Source organism: Zalophus californianus, chromosome 14, assembly GCF_009762305.2.
Source record: "Zalophus californianus isolate mZalCal1 chromosome 14, mZalCal1.pri.v2, whole genome shotgun sequence".
Lineage (NCBI taxonomy): Eukaryota > Metazoa > Chordata > Mammalia > Carnivora > Otariidae > Zalophus > Zalophus californianus.
Genome location: NC_045608.1, coordinates 48592757 through 48605440, shown reverse-complemented (window position 1 = coordinate 48605440; position 12684 = coordinate 48592757). Strand labels below are relative to the sequence as shown.

The following is a 12684-nucleotide window of genomic DNA, read 5'->3' as shown; positions in this document are numbered from 1 at the left end:
CTGAGCACACTCCACACTGAGCCTGACACAGGGCTCAATCTCACAACCCTGAGATCACGACCTGAGCCAAAACCAAGAGTCGGACATTCAACCAACTGCCCCACCCCAGGCACCCCTAAACCAAATATTTCTAAAGGCCACTCCTCATTCCATTATTTCAAAATTTATGGGATGACTCTGTGTTAAATATAATTCCAGTTCTTTAATGACTTTTTAAATTTCAACTTGATTCCCTCTTCAGCTTCTGAGTGTCCAAGGAAAAAAAATAATTTTTATAGTCTCTTGTTATCAAATATACTATTCTATGTCAAATTCTACTTATTCAACAAATATTAGAAAAGAGCATGCTTACTAACAGTATAAATCAATTTTTAAAAATAACAGCTTTCCCACCAACTTTGGCACTATTTATTATTTCTAGGAGAATATGAGTCATTAGGACAAAGCAGAAGGCCCTATTTTATTTTTTTAAAGATTTTATTTATTTATTTGAGAGAGAGAATGAGATAGAGAGAGAGCATGAGAGGGGGGAGGGTCAGATGGAGAGAAGCAGACTCCCTGCTGAGCAGGGACCCCCCCCCCCCCCCCCCCCCCCCCCCCCCCCCCCCCCCCCCCCCCCGCTGAGGGACTCGATCCTGGGACTCCAGGATCATGACCTGAGCCAAAGGCAGTCACTTAAACCAGCTGAGCCACCCAGGCGCCCCACAGAAGGCCCTATTTTAAAGGAAAAATCAAGCCTTTTAAGATGTAAACTTTACCAATATAATCATTAAGTTATGTTCACAAATGAGATGTTACTTTTATTTCCCCAAAGTGTTCCAATCCAAAGAATACAGACTATGAACATTCTTAACAGATTACAACATTTGAGAGCTTTCTCCTGCATTGTTAGTATCTTCACATAGCTATCTTATTGAAATATTCAGGATTTCCATTACCTTAAGAAAAGGAACTAGGTGAGGCTGAGGTGAAGACTTGAGTTCAACATACAGTTGTCTAGTAAATTCTTCAGCTTCAATTTTTCCATCCTGAGAACAGCAGAAAGAAAAATACTTTTAGGTTTATAAATATTTTAAAAGAGAAAAGGCATGTAATTCATGATTGATGTAAGGAGGTAAAAGACCTACCCATACTGTGAAAACTATAATTGAAGAGGACACAAATAAATGGAACCATATACTGTGTTCATGCACTGGAAGAATTAATACTGTTAAAGTGTCTATACTACCCAAGCAATCTACAGTTTCAGTGCAATCCTTATCAAAACACCAACAGCCTTCTTCACAGACTTAGAACAAATAATCCTAAAATTTGTGTGGAACCACAAAAGACCCTGAACATCCAAGGCAATCTTGACAAAGAACAAAGCTGGAGATATCACAATCCCGGATTTCAAATTCTATTACAAAGCTATAGTAATCAAAACAGTATGGTACTGACACAAAAACAGACACAGAGATCAATGGAACAGAATTGAGAGCTAAGAAATAAACCCACAATTATATGGTCAATTAATCTACGACAAAGAAGGCAAGAATATACAATGGGGAAAAGATAGTCTCTTCAATAAGTGGTGTCGGGGAAAACTGGACAGCTATATGCAAAAGAATGAAACTGGACCACTTTCTTAAACCATACCCAAAAATAAACTCAAAGTGGATTAAAGACCTAAACGTGAGACTCGAAACTATAAAAGTCCCAGAAGAAAATATAGGTGGTAAGCCCTGGATATTAGCCTTAGCAATATTTTTCTGGATATGCCTTCTTAGGCAAAGGAAATCAAAAGCAAAAATAAATTACTGAGACTGTATCAAACTGAAAGCTTTTGCCAGAGTAAAGGAAACCATCAACAAAACAAAAAGGCAACATACCTGAATAGGGAGAAGATATTCGCAAATGTCGTATCTGATAAGGTGTTAAGATCCAAAACATACAAAGAATTCATAGAACTCAATGACCAAAAATAATCTGATTAAAAATAGACTGAGGGGATGCCTGGGTGCCTCAGTTGTTAAGCATCTGCCTTCGGCTCAGGCCATGATCCCAGGATCTGGGATCGAGCCCCGCATTGGGCTCTCTGCTCAGCGGGAAGCCTGCTTCTCCATCTCCACTCCCCCTGCTTGTGTTCCCTCTCTCGCTGTATCTCTCTCTGTCAAATAAATAAATAAAATCTTAAAAAAAAAATAGACTGAGGACCTGAATAGACATTTTTCCAAAGAAGACTTAGGATGGCCAACAGACACATGAAAAGATGCTCAACATCACTAATCATCAGGGAAATAAAAATAAAAACCACAATGATATATTATGTGACACCACTCAAAATGGCTAATATCAAAAGGACAAGAAATAACAAGTGTTGGCAAGGATGTAGAGGAAAGGAAACCTTGTGGACTGTTGGTAGGAATATAAATTGGTGTAGTCACCTGTGGAAAACAGTACAAAGGTTTCTCAAAAATTTTAAAATTGAAGTAACATACAGTCCAGTAATTCACTTCTGGGTATTTACCCAAAGAAAACAAACCACTAATTTGTAAAGATATATGCACTCCTATGTTTACTGCAGCACTGTTCACAATAGCCAAGACATGAAAGCAACTTAAGTGTCATTAATAGAGGACTAAAGAAGATGTGGTATATGCATACAATGGAATACTACTCAGCCCATAAAATAGAATGAGATCTTGCCATTCACAACATGGATGGATTTAGAGGGTATTATGCTAAGTGAATTAAATCAGAGAAAGACAAATACTATAAGATTTCATATATATACATGGAATTTTTTTTTTAAGATTTCAGTCTTTTTTTTTTTTTTTTTAAGATTTTATCTATCTATTTGACAGAGAGAGACACAGCGAGAGAGGGAACACAAGCTGGGGGAGTGGGAGAGGAGAAGAAGCAGGCTTCCCGCGGAGCAGGGAGCCAGATGCGGGGCTCGATTCCAGAAGCCCAGGACCACGACCCAAGCCGAAGGCAGATGCTTAACAACTGAGCCACCCAGGCGCCCCTATATATGGAATTTAAAAAATAATACAAGCAAAGAGAAACAGGTACAACACAGAGAACAAATGGGGGGGATGGGCAAAATAGGTGAGTGGTTAAAGAAGGGCAAACTTCCAGTTATAAAATAAGAAAATCAGAGGGATAAAAAGTACAGTGTAGGAAATACAGCCAATAATATTGTAGTAACTTTTTATAGTGACAGATGGTAACTATACTTATGCCGTATTTTGTAATGTTTATAATTGCCAAATCACTATGTTCTACACCTGAAAGTAATACAGGATCTATGTTAACTATACTTCAACCAAAATTAAAAATTTAAGTTAACTGAAATTTTTAAGAATGCTTGAAAAGTTAAAAACTTGTTTATAGGACTTATGATTTTAAATATCTAAATAGTTTTCCCCGAGTGGAAAACTAACCATTTCAAACGTGCTCTATTTCTAACAAATTATAGATAGCAAAAAAACAGTAGTAAAGAAAATATTTTAATATTTATAAATTATACTTGTTTTCCTGTGCAATATTTGAAATATACACATTTTCTGCTGGGAAAAAGTGACCATTTTTATACAAAAAATGCACAAAATGCTCATTATATGGTCAGAGAAAATCTGTAGATTTTAGTAGCTCAAAACCAAAATTGTATTTGTCTATTATACCCTCAGCATATTTCTTAAGCATATAATATGCAATATTTGTTAATTTCCATCTTCATCCACTTTAATATATCTAAGCAATTTACCTGAAAGAGGATATAAAACTGAATGATGTATAATTTAATAGCTAAAAAACACAGCATCTTGGAACTTGGGAATTCCAAGATCATCACATTTATTACTCTTCTCATTTTACAGAAAAGAAAACTAAAACTTAAAGTTAACCTACTTCCACAGGTTACAAAGTATGCTGTTTGAACTTACAAGAACTGAATTTCATTATTTGATGACAGCCTGGCTTTCTGGCATTCGCAATTCTAGTAACAATTTTTTATCTGACCAAATAGTCAACATTCTCTCCAAGGACTTTTATTTTTTTTAAGATTTATTTATTTGTTTTAGAGCGAGAAAGAGTGCATACGGGAGTAGAGGGGCAGAGGGAGAGAGACTCCTCAAGCAGACTGCCTGCTGAGCATAGAGACTGACAAGGGGCTTGATTCCAAAGCTCTGAGATCATGACCTGAGCCAAAATCAAGAGTCAAGACATTCAACCAACTGAGTCACCCAGGCACTCCTCCCCAAGGCCCTTTTTAAGCTAAGGCATACAGAAAGTAATATAACAGATTTACTTGTTTCAGATTTATTATCATTACAACTTAAAAAACAAAAGCTTATCAAAAAAATCCATCTAAAATAAATCTCATTTAAAGATAAGTCCCGGAACACCTGGGTGGCTCAGTTGGTTAATCGGCTGCCTTTGGCTCAGGTTATGATCCCAGAGTCCTGGGATCGGTTCCCACATCGGGCTCCTTGCTCACCGGGAAGCCTGCTTCTCCCTCTCCCACTTCCCCTGCTTGTGCTCTCTCTCTCTGACAAATAAATAAAATCTTCAAAAAAAAAAAAAAGTCCCATTTAAAACATGTTCTACAAATTCTTACAAAATTTAAGCTTTCATAATACTAACTTACCAAAAGTTGTTCCACCAGTTTCTTCACATTCTGCCCCATTTCTGGAGCCTGTGACCCACTACATGCTAGTTTTATTAACATTGCAAGGAAGTTCTTACATTTCTTCACGTTTTCTAGCATCGCCTAAAGAGAGAAATACAAACACAAATGTTAGCTGGAAAACAGAATTCAAGAAAATTTCTAAAGAGCTGTATTCATGTTAAGATGGAAGTGGGAGCTTACCGGAGAAAGATTCGTCTGAACAGCTGCTGAGTTCTCTGTGTTGAGACTGGGCTCATTTGAGGGAGTAGCTGATGCTCCCAAACTTGAAGGCTTCAGGGTAGTTACAGAATTCAACGGCTTTACAGGAGTAACTGTGACAACACTGGGTGGCACAGCTACAGACTGAAATTAAAAGTAGTGCACATTTAGATATGTATTACTATGAATTGTATCACAGCAGGTGCCTCATTTCACACTTATCAGACTACAAATGGATCTTGACATCTTTGCTTTCATGTTATGCTCTACTAGTCTAAGGCATCGGAACACTGTTGTAAGAGCTCTGGACTTCAGTAGATCTGGGTTTCATTCTCATCTACCTACCTACTTTATGTTTTTTTTTAAGGTTTAGTTAGCCAACGTATCTACCTATCTACTTTTCACTGACACCTACTGAGTGTTGACCTCAAGCAAGTTACTTAATCTTGCTAATCCTTTGATTCTTGTCTGTAAAAAAACAAGGACAGAAATGGTACCTCCCTACTCTCCTAGGTTTGTTTGTGAAAAACAGTACCAAGTGCATGGTCCTCAAAACACATTATTAATACTTCTCTAAAAAGAATTTGAAACAGTAAGTTTTTATATGAAAATATAGAATATCCTATTCTGTAATTTTCTGCTTTTTCTTAAGTATAAAGCAGAGAGATCTACTGATCATCTTATATTCAGAAAAGCTGCTTTTATCTAGACTATTAGAGTAAGCATAATGAATATTACAAACTGTGATAGCTTATTTTCACACTGAAAAGAATTTTGGTTATGTCTTCCACCTTTTATTGAAATGAGGTGTTATTATTGCACCACCTGCAGGATAAAAAGTTTAATACAAGAAATCACAAGTCATGCAATAATTTAGACAACTATTGAGATAAAGCAAAAATCTTATTTTAAAACAAACACAAAATTACAGAACATGAGTCAAGTTTGAGGGTGATGGGGGAGACAACAGTATTTACAACTGACCCAGAAAACTGAACACTGCACCAACATTTTAATTTAAATATTTGTATTTCAGAGGCATTTTTTTTTTTTTTTTTTTAAAGATTTATTTATTTATTTGAGAGAGAGAATGAGATAGAGAGAGAGAACATGAGAGGGGAGGGTCAGAGGGAGAAGCAGACTCCCTGCCGAGCAGGGAGCCCGATGCGGGACTCGATCCCGGGACTCCAGGATCATGACCTGAGCTGAAGGCAGTGGCCTAACCGACTGAGCCACCCAGGCGCCCCTTTCAGAGGCATTTTTGTGTTGAATGCACAAAAAGGTCAGGTTGCGACCACCTTCAAGAAAATTTCCTTTGGTAACAGTCAAAATAAATAAATTCAAATGTACACCAAAATTTCCCATTTTAGAAGTCTGAAGCATATATTAGACGAAGCATGCTTTAAGGGTAAAAATGGGGAAAAAATTAAAAACTCTGATTAATGATGAAGAGACTAGAATGATGAAATATTAAGCAAAAAAGGTAAAAATAACTGCATCTTAGTAAAATATTATTAAAGTAGATCTCAAGGCAACAATGAAAATGAGTCACCTTCCTATTCCTAGCCTTAGTTTTGCTCCCCAAGGATAACTACTGTGGAGTTTCTCTGAATCCTTTTGGAGACTGTCTAATAAACTTTTTCAGGTTAATCTACAGTAATTAAATACTCTTTCTTCAGTGAGTCTATATTTACACTCTGCCATTAACTCCTTATACTATTATATTAAAGAAAGCATAATCTAAAACTTTAGCTAGTGATTATGATTACCCTTCTGGACTACTGGGAAGGGTTCCTCAGGGAACCTCAGGGTTCCTCTCCCTTATGAAGCAAAATAAGAGCCAATGAAATGCGAGCTCAGGAAAAGCATCCTATTTTTTGTGAACATTTATGGCATTTCTACTTTCCTTGTTAATATTTTATAGTCTCTAGTACAAAATCTGTCCTTCACAACTCTAATATAGCTACTAGCTGTACCTTACCAGATACCTGCACCTCCCAGGCCAATTCTTCCTCCTAAGAGGCACAGGGAGGTACACAATCCCAGTCTTACTCTACCTACATAATCCCACTGCAGTAATGGGTGGACCATCTTAAACTCAATCATAACTCCTGATATTGTAGCCCAGCCCATTCTATTTCCATGCTTTGCAAGACCACACTGGCACTGATTATGAACGTCTGGAGGGCATGACCTAGAAGCCGGCAGCCTAGTAAAGTATCAGAACAGCCTGCAGAGGACACAGGTGAAGTGCAAACTCAGGCAATACTCAATGAAGATGGAATTCCATCCTCCAAGATTCAGTGTAAGCTGTATCAAGAAACTCTCTATGGTACTATGTCTCCGATAGGACAAATACATGAAAACCAAGGAGTAGAGGAGCAGAGGGATGAACGGAACCACTTATCATCACTCCCAAAGATGCAATGGGGGACCCTATGCTTCCCATTTCTGCCCCCAGGGGACACACTTTCACCAGAGAAAACAGCAAGAGTTCCCATAAGCTAGATACCATGGCTGCCTCCTGGGTACTTCAGGTTCCTAGTGTCTAAGGAACAGTAAAGAATCATTATCATGGCAGGGGTAGTTGACCTGACATCTGGAATAGGTAGGATTGCTATTACACAATGGAGACTGAGGAAGAACATGTGCGGTGAATCCAGGTGACCCACTTAAGCGCCTGCTGGTGTTTCTTTGCCCAGTTGTTATGATCACCATGTCTCAAGAGAGCATGGTGAGTAGGACCTCAGATCGCTCAGGGATGAAGGTCTGGTCACACTACCAGTTAACTTGCCAAGACCAGCAGAGTTCTTAATTGAGAACAGAGAGAATCTAGAATGAAGAGGAGAGTGAAGGAGGGAGATGATGAGGATCAGCAACAGTGGTGAAGACTAGTTCATCCTAGTAACCTCCTCTTCTTTGTTTCCCCAAGGAAGAAACCCACTGGAATCCCAAAAGATCTGGTCTTTAACATGTTTAAGGAAGTAGATCCCAGTGACACAAGGAGTAAATTGTGATATACCATTACAAAGAAATCTGTTTTGTCCCAGCTGTTGGGAATGCTATTATATAGCCCACAGATGTCAGTTCTTTCAGGGTTTGTCTCAACTATAAAGAATTACCTTGCCCAACAGCACAACTCTCCCTGAGGAGCTGACATCCAGTGACTTATCACAGAGGGGGAATTAAGGCCCAGCTGACCAATGCTGGCACACAGTAGAACAACAGGCCATTATTTCCTCCAATGTTCTCCACCCAGTTGGCAGAGGCTTTACTGGGCCTGCATCTAGTTCAAAGTCTTATTCTCCTTCCCTTCCACAGATATCGATAATTAATAAATAACTCCTATGCCAAAATTCTGTCCTGACAACTGCTTCTAGACCCTCTGACACATGGCTATTAGATGCATTTGTAATAATTTATTACATTCAAGTAAAACTGATATTCCAAGAACATACACCATGTTTATCTTGTGTTTTCCACAGCTCCAACAGTTCCCACTTTGAAAGTGTCACCAAGTCTCACTGAATTGCTTTCTTCAAGGTCACATGGTGTCCAGATGTCACACTTAAACATTTGGCAGAAAATAGCTACATGAGAAAGAAAGGTGAGAGAAAAACCAGTGCGTGCATGGACAGAAGTCAGTCACAACTTACTTGTACTGAGGAAGGCTTCGGAACAGTAGTTACAACAGTAGTTCCTATTTGTGCCAATTTTTTGACAGGTGCTACTGCCACTTTCTTAATTAACTGTGAACTAGAATTCTGGGGGATGGAGAGGGGAGGGAGGAGAGATTAAATAGAGTCATCAGCATTAGTAATTTTACATCAATCAGTACTACTGTAAACATTAAACATTAAAACACTTCACCATAGCAAACTTCTTTGTTATAACTGGCTTTAAAACCTTAGAGATTTTAAGCACATTCTCCACTATGAACCTAACTGGTCAACTGGCCAACTGACACCCATTTCGTATTCCTAAGGAGGCAAATGATTTAATAAATAAATATCACAGTATTTTAGCATTAAAATCTTGAACTTTACTCTTTGGCTGAAAGAGAAAATAAATGGATTCTTATTTAACATCTAATTATAAACAAAAATCTGCTAACCTATCTTCTCAACTCACAGGAGTTAGATAAAGCAAATTAGAAAGGAAAGGAGAAGCTGTCATTGAAAGATACAGTAACAGAGAAAATGGTCGAGAACCTAGAACCAAATACTAGGAAAGCACAAGATGGGGGCTAGTCTGGGAGAAGACAGAACTGGCAGCAAATATTACCACAGAATACTATGCAATCCTTCATTAGGGTGAGTCTGACTCATCAAGAAAATGTTATACCACATTCAGCATTTTTTATTTTACCAGAGAAAGACGCCATTAAAAAATTTTTTTATTGTTATTTTTTCTTTTTCTTGTTGTAAAAAAAAATTTTTTTTAACCTCTGGCACACAAGATAAATTTTAGTTAGTTACCTGGAAAAAATTATCATGTATGTAAAATTAACCATTTTCTAACAACACCAACTAATGAAATATTACAGATTTCTGAATTTCTGAAAAGTCAGTCCTCTAAGATATGTATAAAAATGAATACCATAACCTGTAGTGTTAATATTTTATACCACCAATTAAAATTGAAACAATGGTTATTTTCTTTCCATTTAGAGATACAAATAGCCCTTGAACACTCCCTTGAGGACTATAAAATCTTTGAATATGAAGACGGAATCATTAGTATTTTAGCAAATACCAAATGACAAAACCAAACACCTTAATTAACATGTTCAAAGAAAGTGGCTTAATTAAAAAAGTTGAACAGAATCATCTATTATTTTTATTGACAAATACACACACATTTATAGGAAGAAAACAGCTGGAAAATTAAGGAGGATTAAAAAAACTAATAATAAAAGATAAAAAAAAAAACTAAGGTATATTACCGGCATTGTACAGATTTTGACTGTATGAGTATTCGTTGGTACAGCTGGCCTTGAAGTTATATTAGTAGAGGTCTCTGCTCTCGTCACAGCTTGCTGAGGAGATACCAACATCAACTGGCCACTGTTACTTTTGATCAAAACTGTTCCTAAAGGTAAAAGAAAGCAAAATCTGACTTCTAAGCTAATAAATGAAACAATCATCATGTATTTTGTGTTCTGACCATTTCTTTCAACACTGTAAAATGCTCTGAATAAGTGATTAATACATACTGAATTCCATGTATACTAATTATTATGCTACTTAAAAGGAGCCAAAACACTTTTCCTTCATGACATCAAACTATAAAACTACAGTAAGATGGTAATGGTAATGGAACCAGATTACACAAAGAAACCAATGGAATAAATTGGAGAATTCCAAAATAGACCCATGCAGATATGTATATCAAATTCTCCTAGGAGACACTGTAGATTAGTGAGGAAAAGAGCAACGATTCGATAAATAAGGCTGTGTCAATTAGTTATTTATATGGAAAAGATTAAAAGTTTCACACCACACACAAAACCCCAAGGGCATTAAGAGTACAAAGGTAAAAAGTAAAACCTTTTAAACTCTTAGATAATGTAGAAAATTATCTTTCTGAACTTGGAATAGGGAAGAATTTATAAAATAAGTCTGATGCATTCGAGTATATTAAAAAAAATTTTTTTTGTTTAGCAAAAGACACCATCAGGTGAAAAACAAACGACAAAATGGGAGCAAATTTTAGTTCACTTATGTTCAAAGGACAAATATCCAAAATGCACAAAAGAAACACAGATGGCAATGACGAGGAAAAGTAAATTAAGACCACAGTGAGATATCACTTTATATATACCCAGACAGACAAAAATTAAGAAGTCCAATGACAATATTAAGTGTTAAGAGAGATGTGCAGCAACAGGAACTCTAACATCTTGATGATGGTGATATAATTTGGTACAACTGCTTTGTCCAACTTTACATAATTGTGCCAAACTGATTCCCATTTGCACACTCTTTAACCCAGTATTTCTAATCTAAAGAAATTCTTGTTCATGTCAGTAGGAGGCACAAACAAGAATATTCATAGCTGAAATTCCATTTCCAGAAACGGAGCATGAAGAGCTCAACAAACCTGCTCCCCAAAAAGCAAGCATAACTGGTGAAAATTATTTTTAAAAACAACTATTTAAAGTCTTTGGAAATTGCCTGAAGGCATACAGAAAATGACTTCACCATTATTAAAGAGGATTTACTAAAACTCAGTAAGCACAGCAAGAAACAGTGGCATCTCAACCATGACTCACTCCCTTTCCCTTCTCAGATCAGGCAGTGTGGCCAACAAAGGCCCTCTCTCTCTCTCCCCCAAGCTCCCAGTTGAGGGCTATGGTATCTCTCTGGGAGGAGCAGGCCACCAGCATTTCGGATCTCCCCCACAATGAGCTGCATACAGCAGAGGACAAATTTGAGACAAGTGCATCCAGAGGTTTCTAGGCTTCTTTTACTCATCTCCACTCATAAAGGGAAGGCTCTACTTCAGGGATGGCACACTAAAAGTATCTGGACCCCACTCTCCCTCACTCCAGTTCTTTTGTAGGATGGAGGTTTCATGCTGGAAGAAGTAGATAAGACCAGATGGTGGTAGCCCAGCTACCCCACTCCTAAAGCAGGGATATTGCCCACAAAGAAGCATTCCACATTCCTGATCCCCACTCCAAATATCTCTATAGGGAAGCTGACTTTATTTCAACACAGCGTGGGGAAGCTCAAAGGTAACAGCGCTCTCAAACAACAAAAACAATTAAAAGGATGGTAGCTTCATGACAGATACAAGCTAGGCCATAGGCCTAGTTCTAGTTTATCAGAGAAAACCAGAAATAAAAACAACTAAGAAGGGCCCTCTTGATGTCAGAACAAACCTCAAATAATAACCTCAAAAATTATCCCTGTAAAGGAGCCTAAATTTAATTGGATCAGACTATGGAGCAAGTTGGGCCCTATGGCATTGTTGAAAACAATAGGGTAAATGGCTGGCAAAGGTAGAGCCTAACACCTGGGTGTGATACCAAGAGACACACAGCTTAACAGAGAAATCAGAGAAAGTCAAAAGAGAGTCCTGTCATCTCAGGGTGGCTGAGCTTATGCCCATGGTTGTGCCCTCTGAGGCGCAACATCAAAGGCTTCCCACTGTGGGGAAAAATAGATTTCACTAGAATAAACCAGTCAGACATTTAAAAAAAAAAAAATCAAACAATAATACACTCAAGGGAACAGGGGGCAGTATCCAGAGTTGCTGCAATATATTAAATTTTTTTAAGATTTTATGTATTTATTCATTTATTTGAAGGGGGGCAGAAGGAGAGAGAGAAGCAGACTCCCCATTGAGCAGGGAGTCCAACACAGGGCTCGACCCCAGGACCCTGAGATCATGATCTGAGCCAAAGCAGATGCTTAACCAACTGAGCCACCTAGGCACCCCAATATATTAGTCTTGAATAACAAGTTATACAACATGCAAAGAAAAAGAAAAGTATGACACACAGGAAAAAAGGCAGGCAAGAAAAACCACCTATGAGAAGGACTGGCTATCAGATTTAATATCAAAAACTTCAAAGTAAACATTATAAATAGGTTCAAAAGACTAAAGGAGACCATGCTTAAACAAGTGAAGGAAGGTATGATGATATCTAATAGAGATGATTGCTAGAAAGATAGATATTATTAAAAAAAACAACTTTGGTAGTTAAAAAATACAGTAACAAAAAAATCCACTAGAGGGGCTCAACAGTGAAATTGAATGAGTAGAAGATCAGTGAACTTGAAGATAGATCAACAGAGATTATT

At 37.5% G+C, this 12684-nt stretch overlaps 1 protein-coding gene across 1 annotated transcript in view; it reads right to left on the bottom strand.

Annotated features, from left to right (window-relative positions):
* Positions 1–12684, bottom strand: part of TAF4B (TATA-box binding protein associated factor 4b) — a 124643-nt gene that overhangs the window by 100440 nt on the left and 11519 nt on the right. Inside the window, 5 exon segments of the mRNA XM_027577153.2 lie at positions 939–1028; positions 4634–4756; positions 4856–5017; positions 8530–8637; positions 9819–9964. Coding sequence (XP_027432954.2) covers positions 939–1028; positions 4634–4756; positions 4856–5017; positions 8530–8637; positions 9819–9964 — 629 coding nt within the window.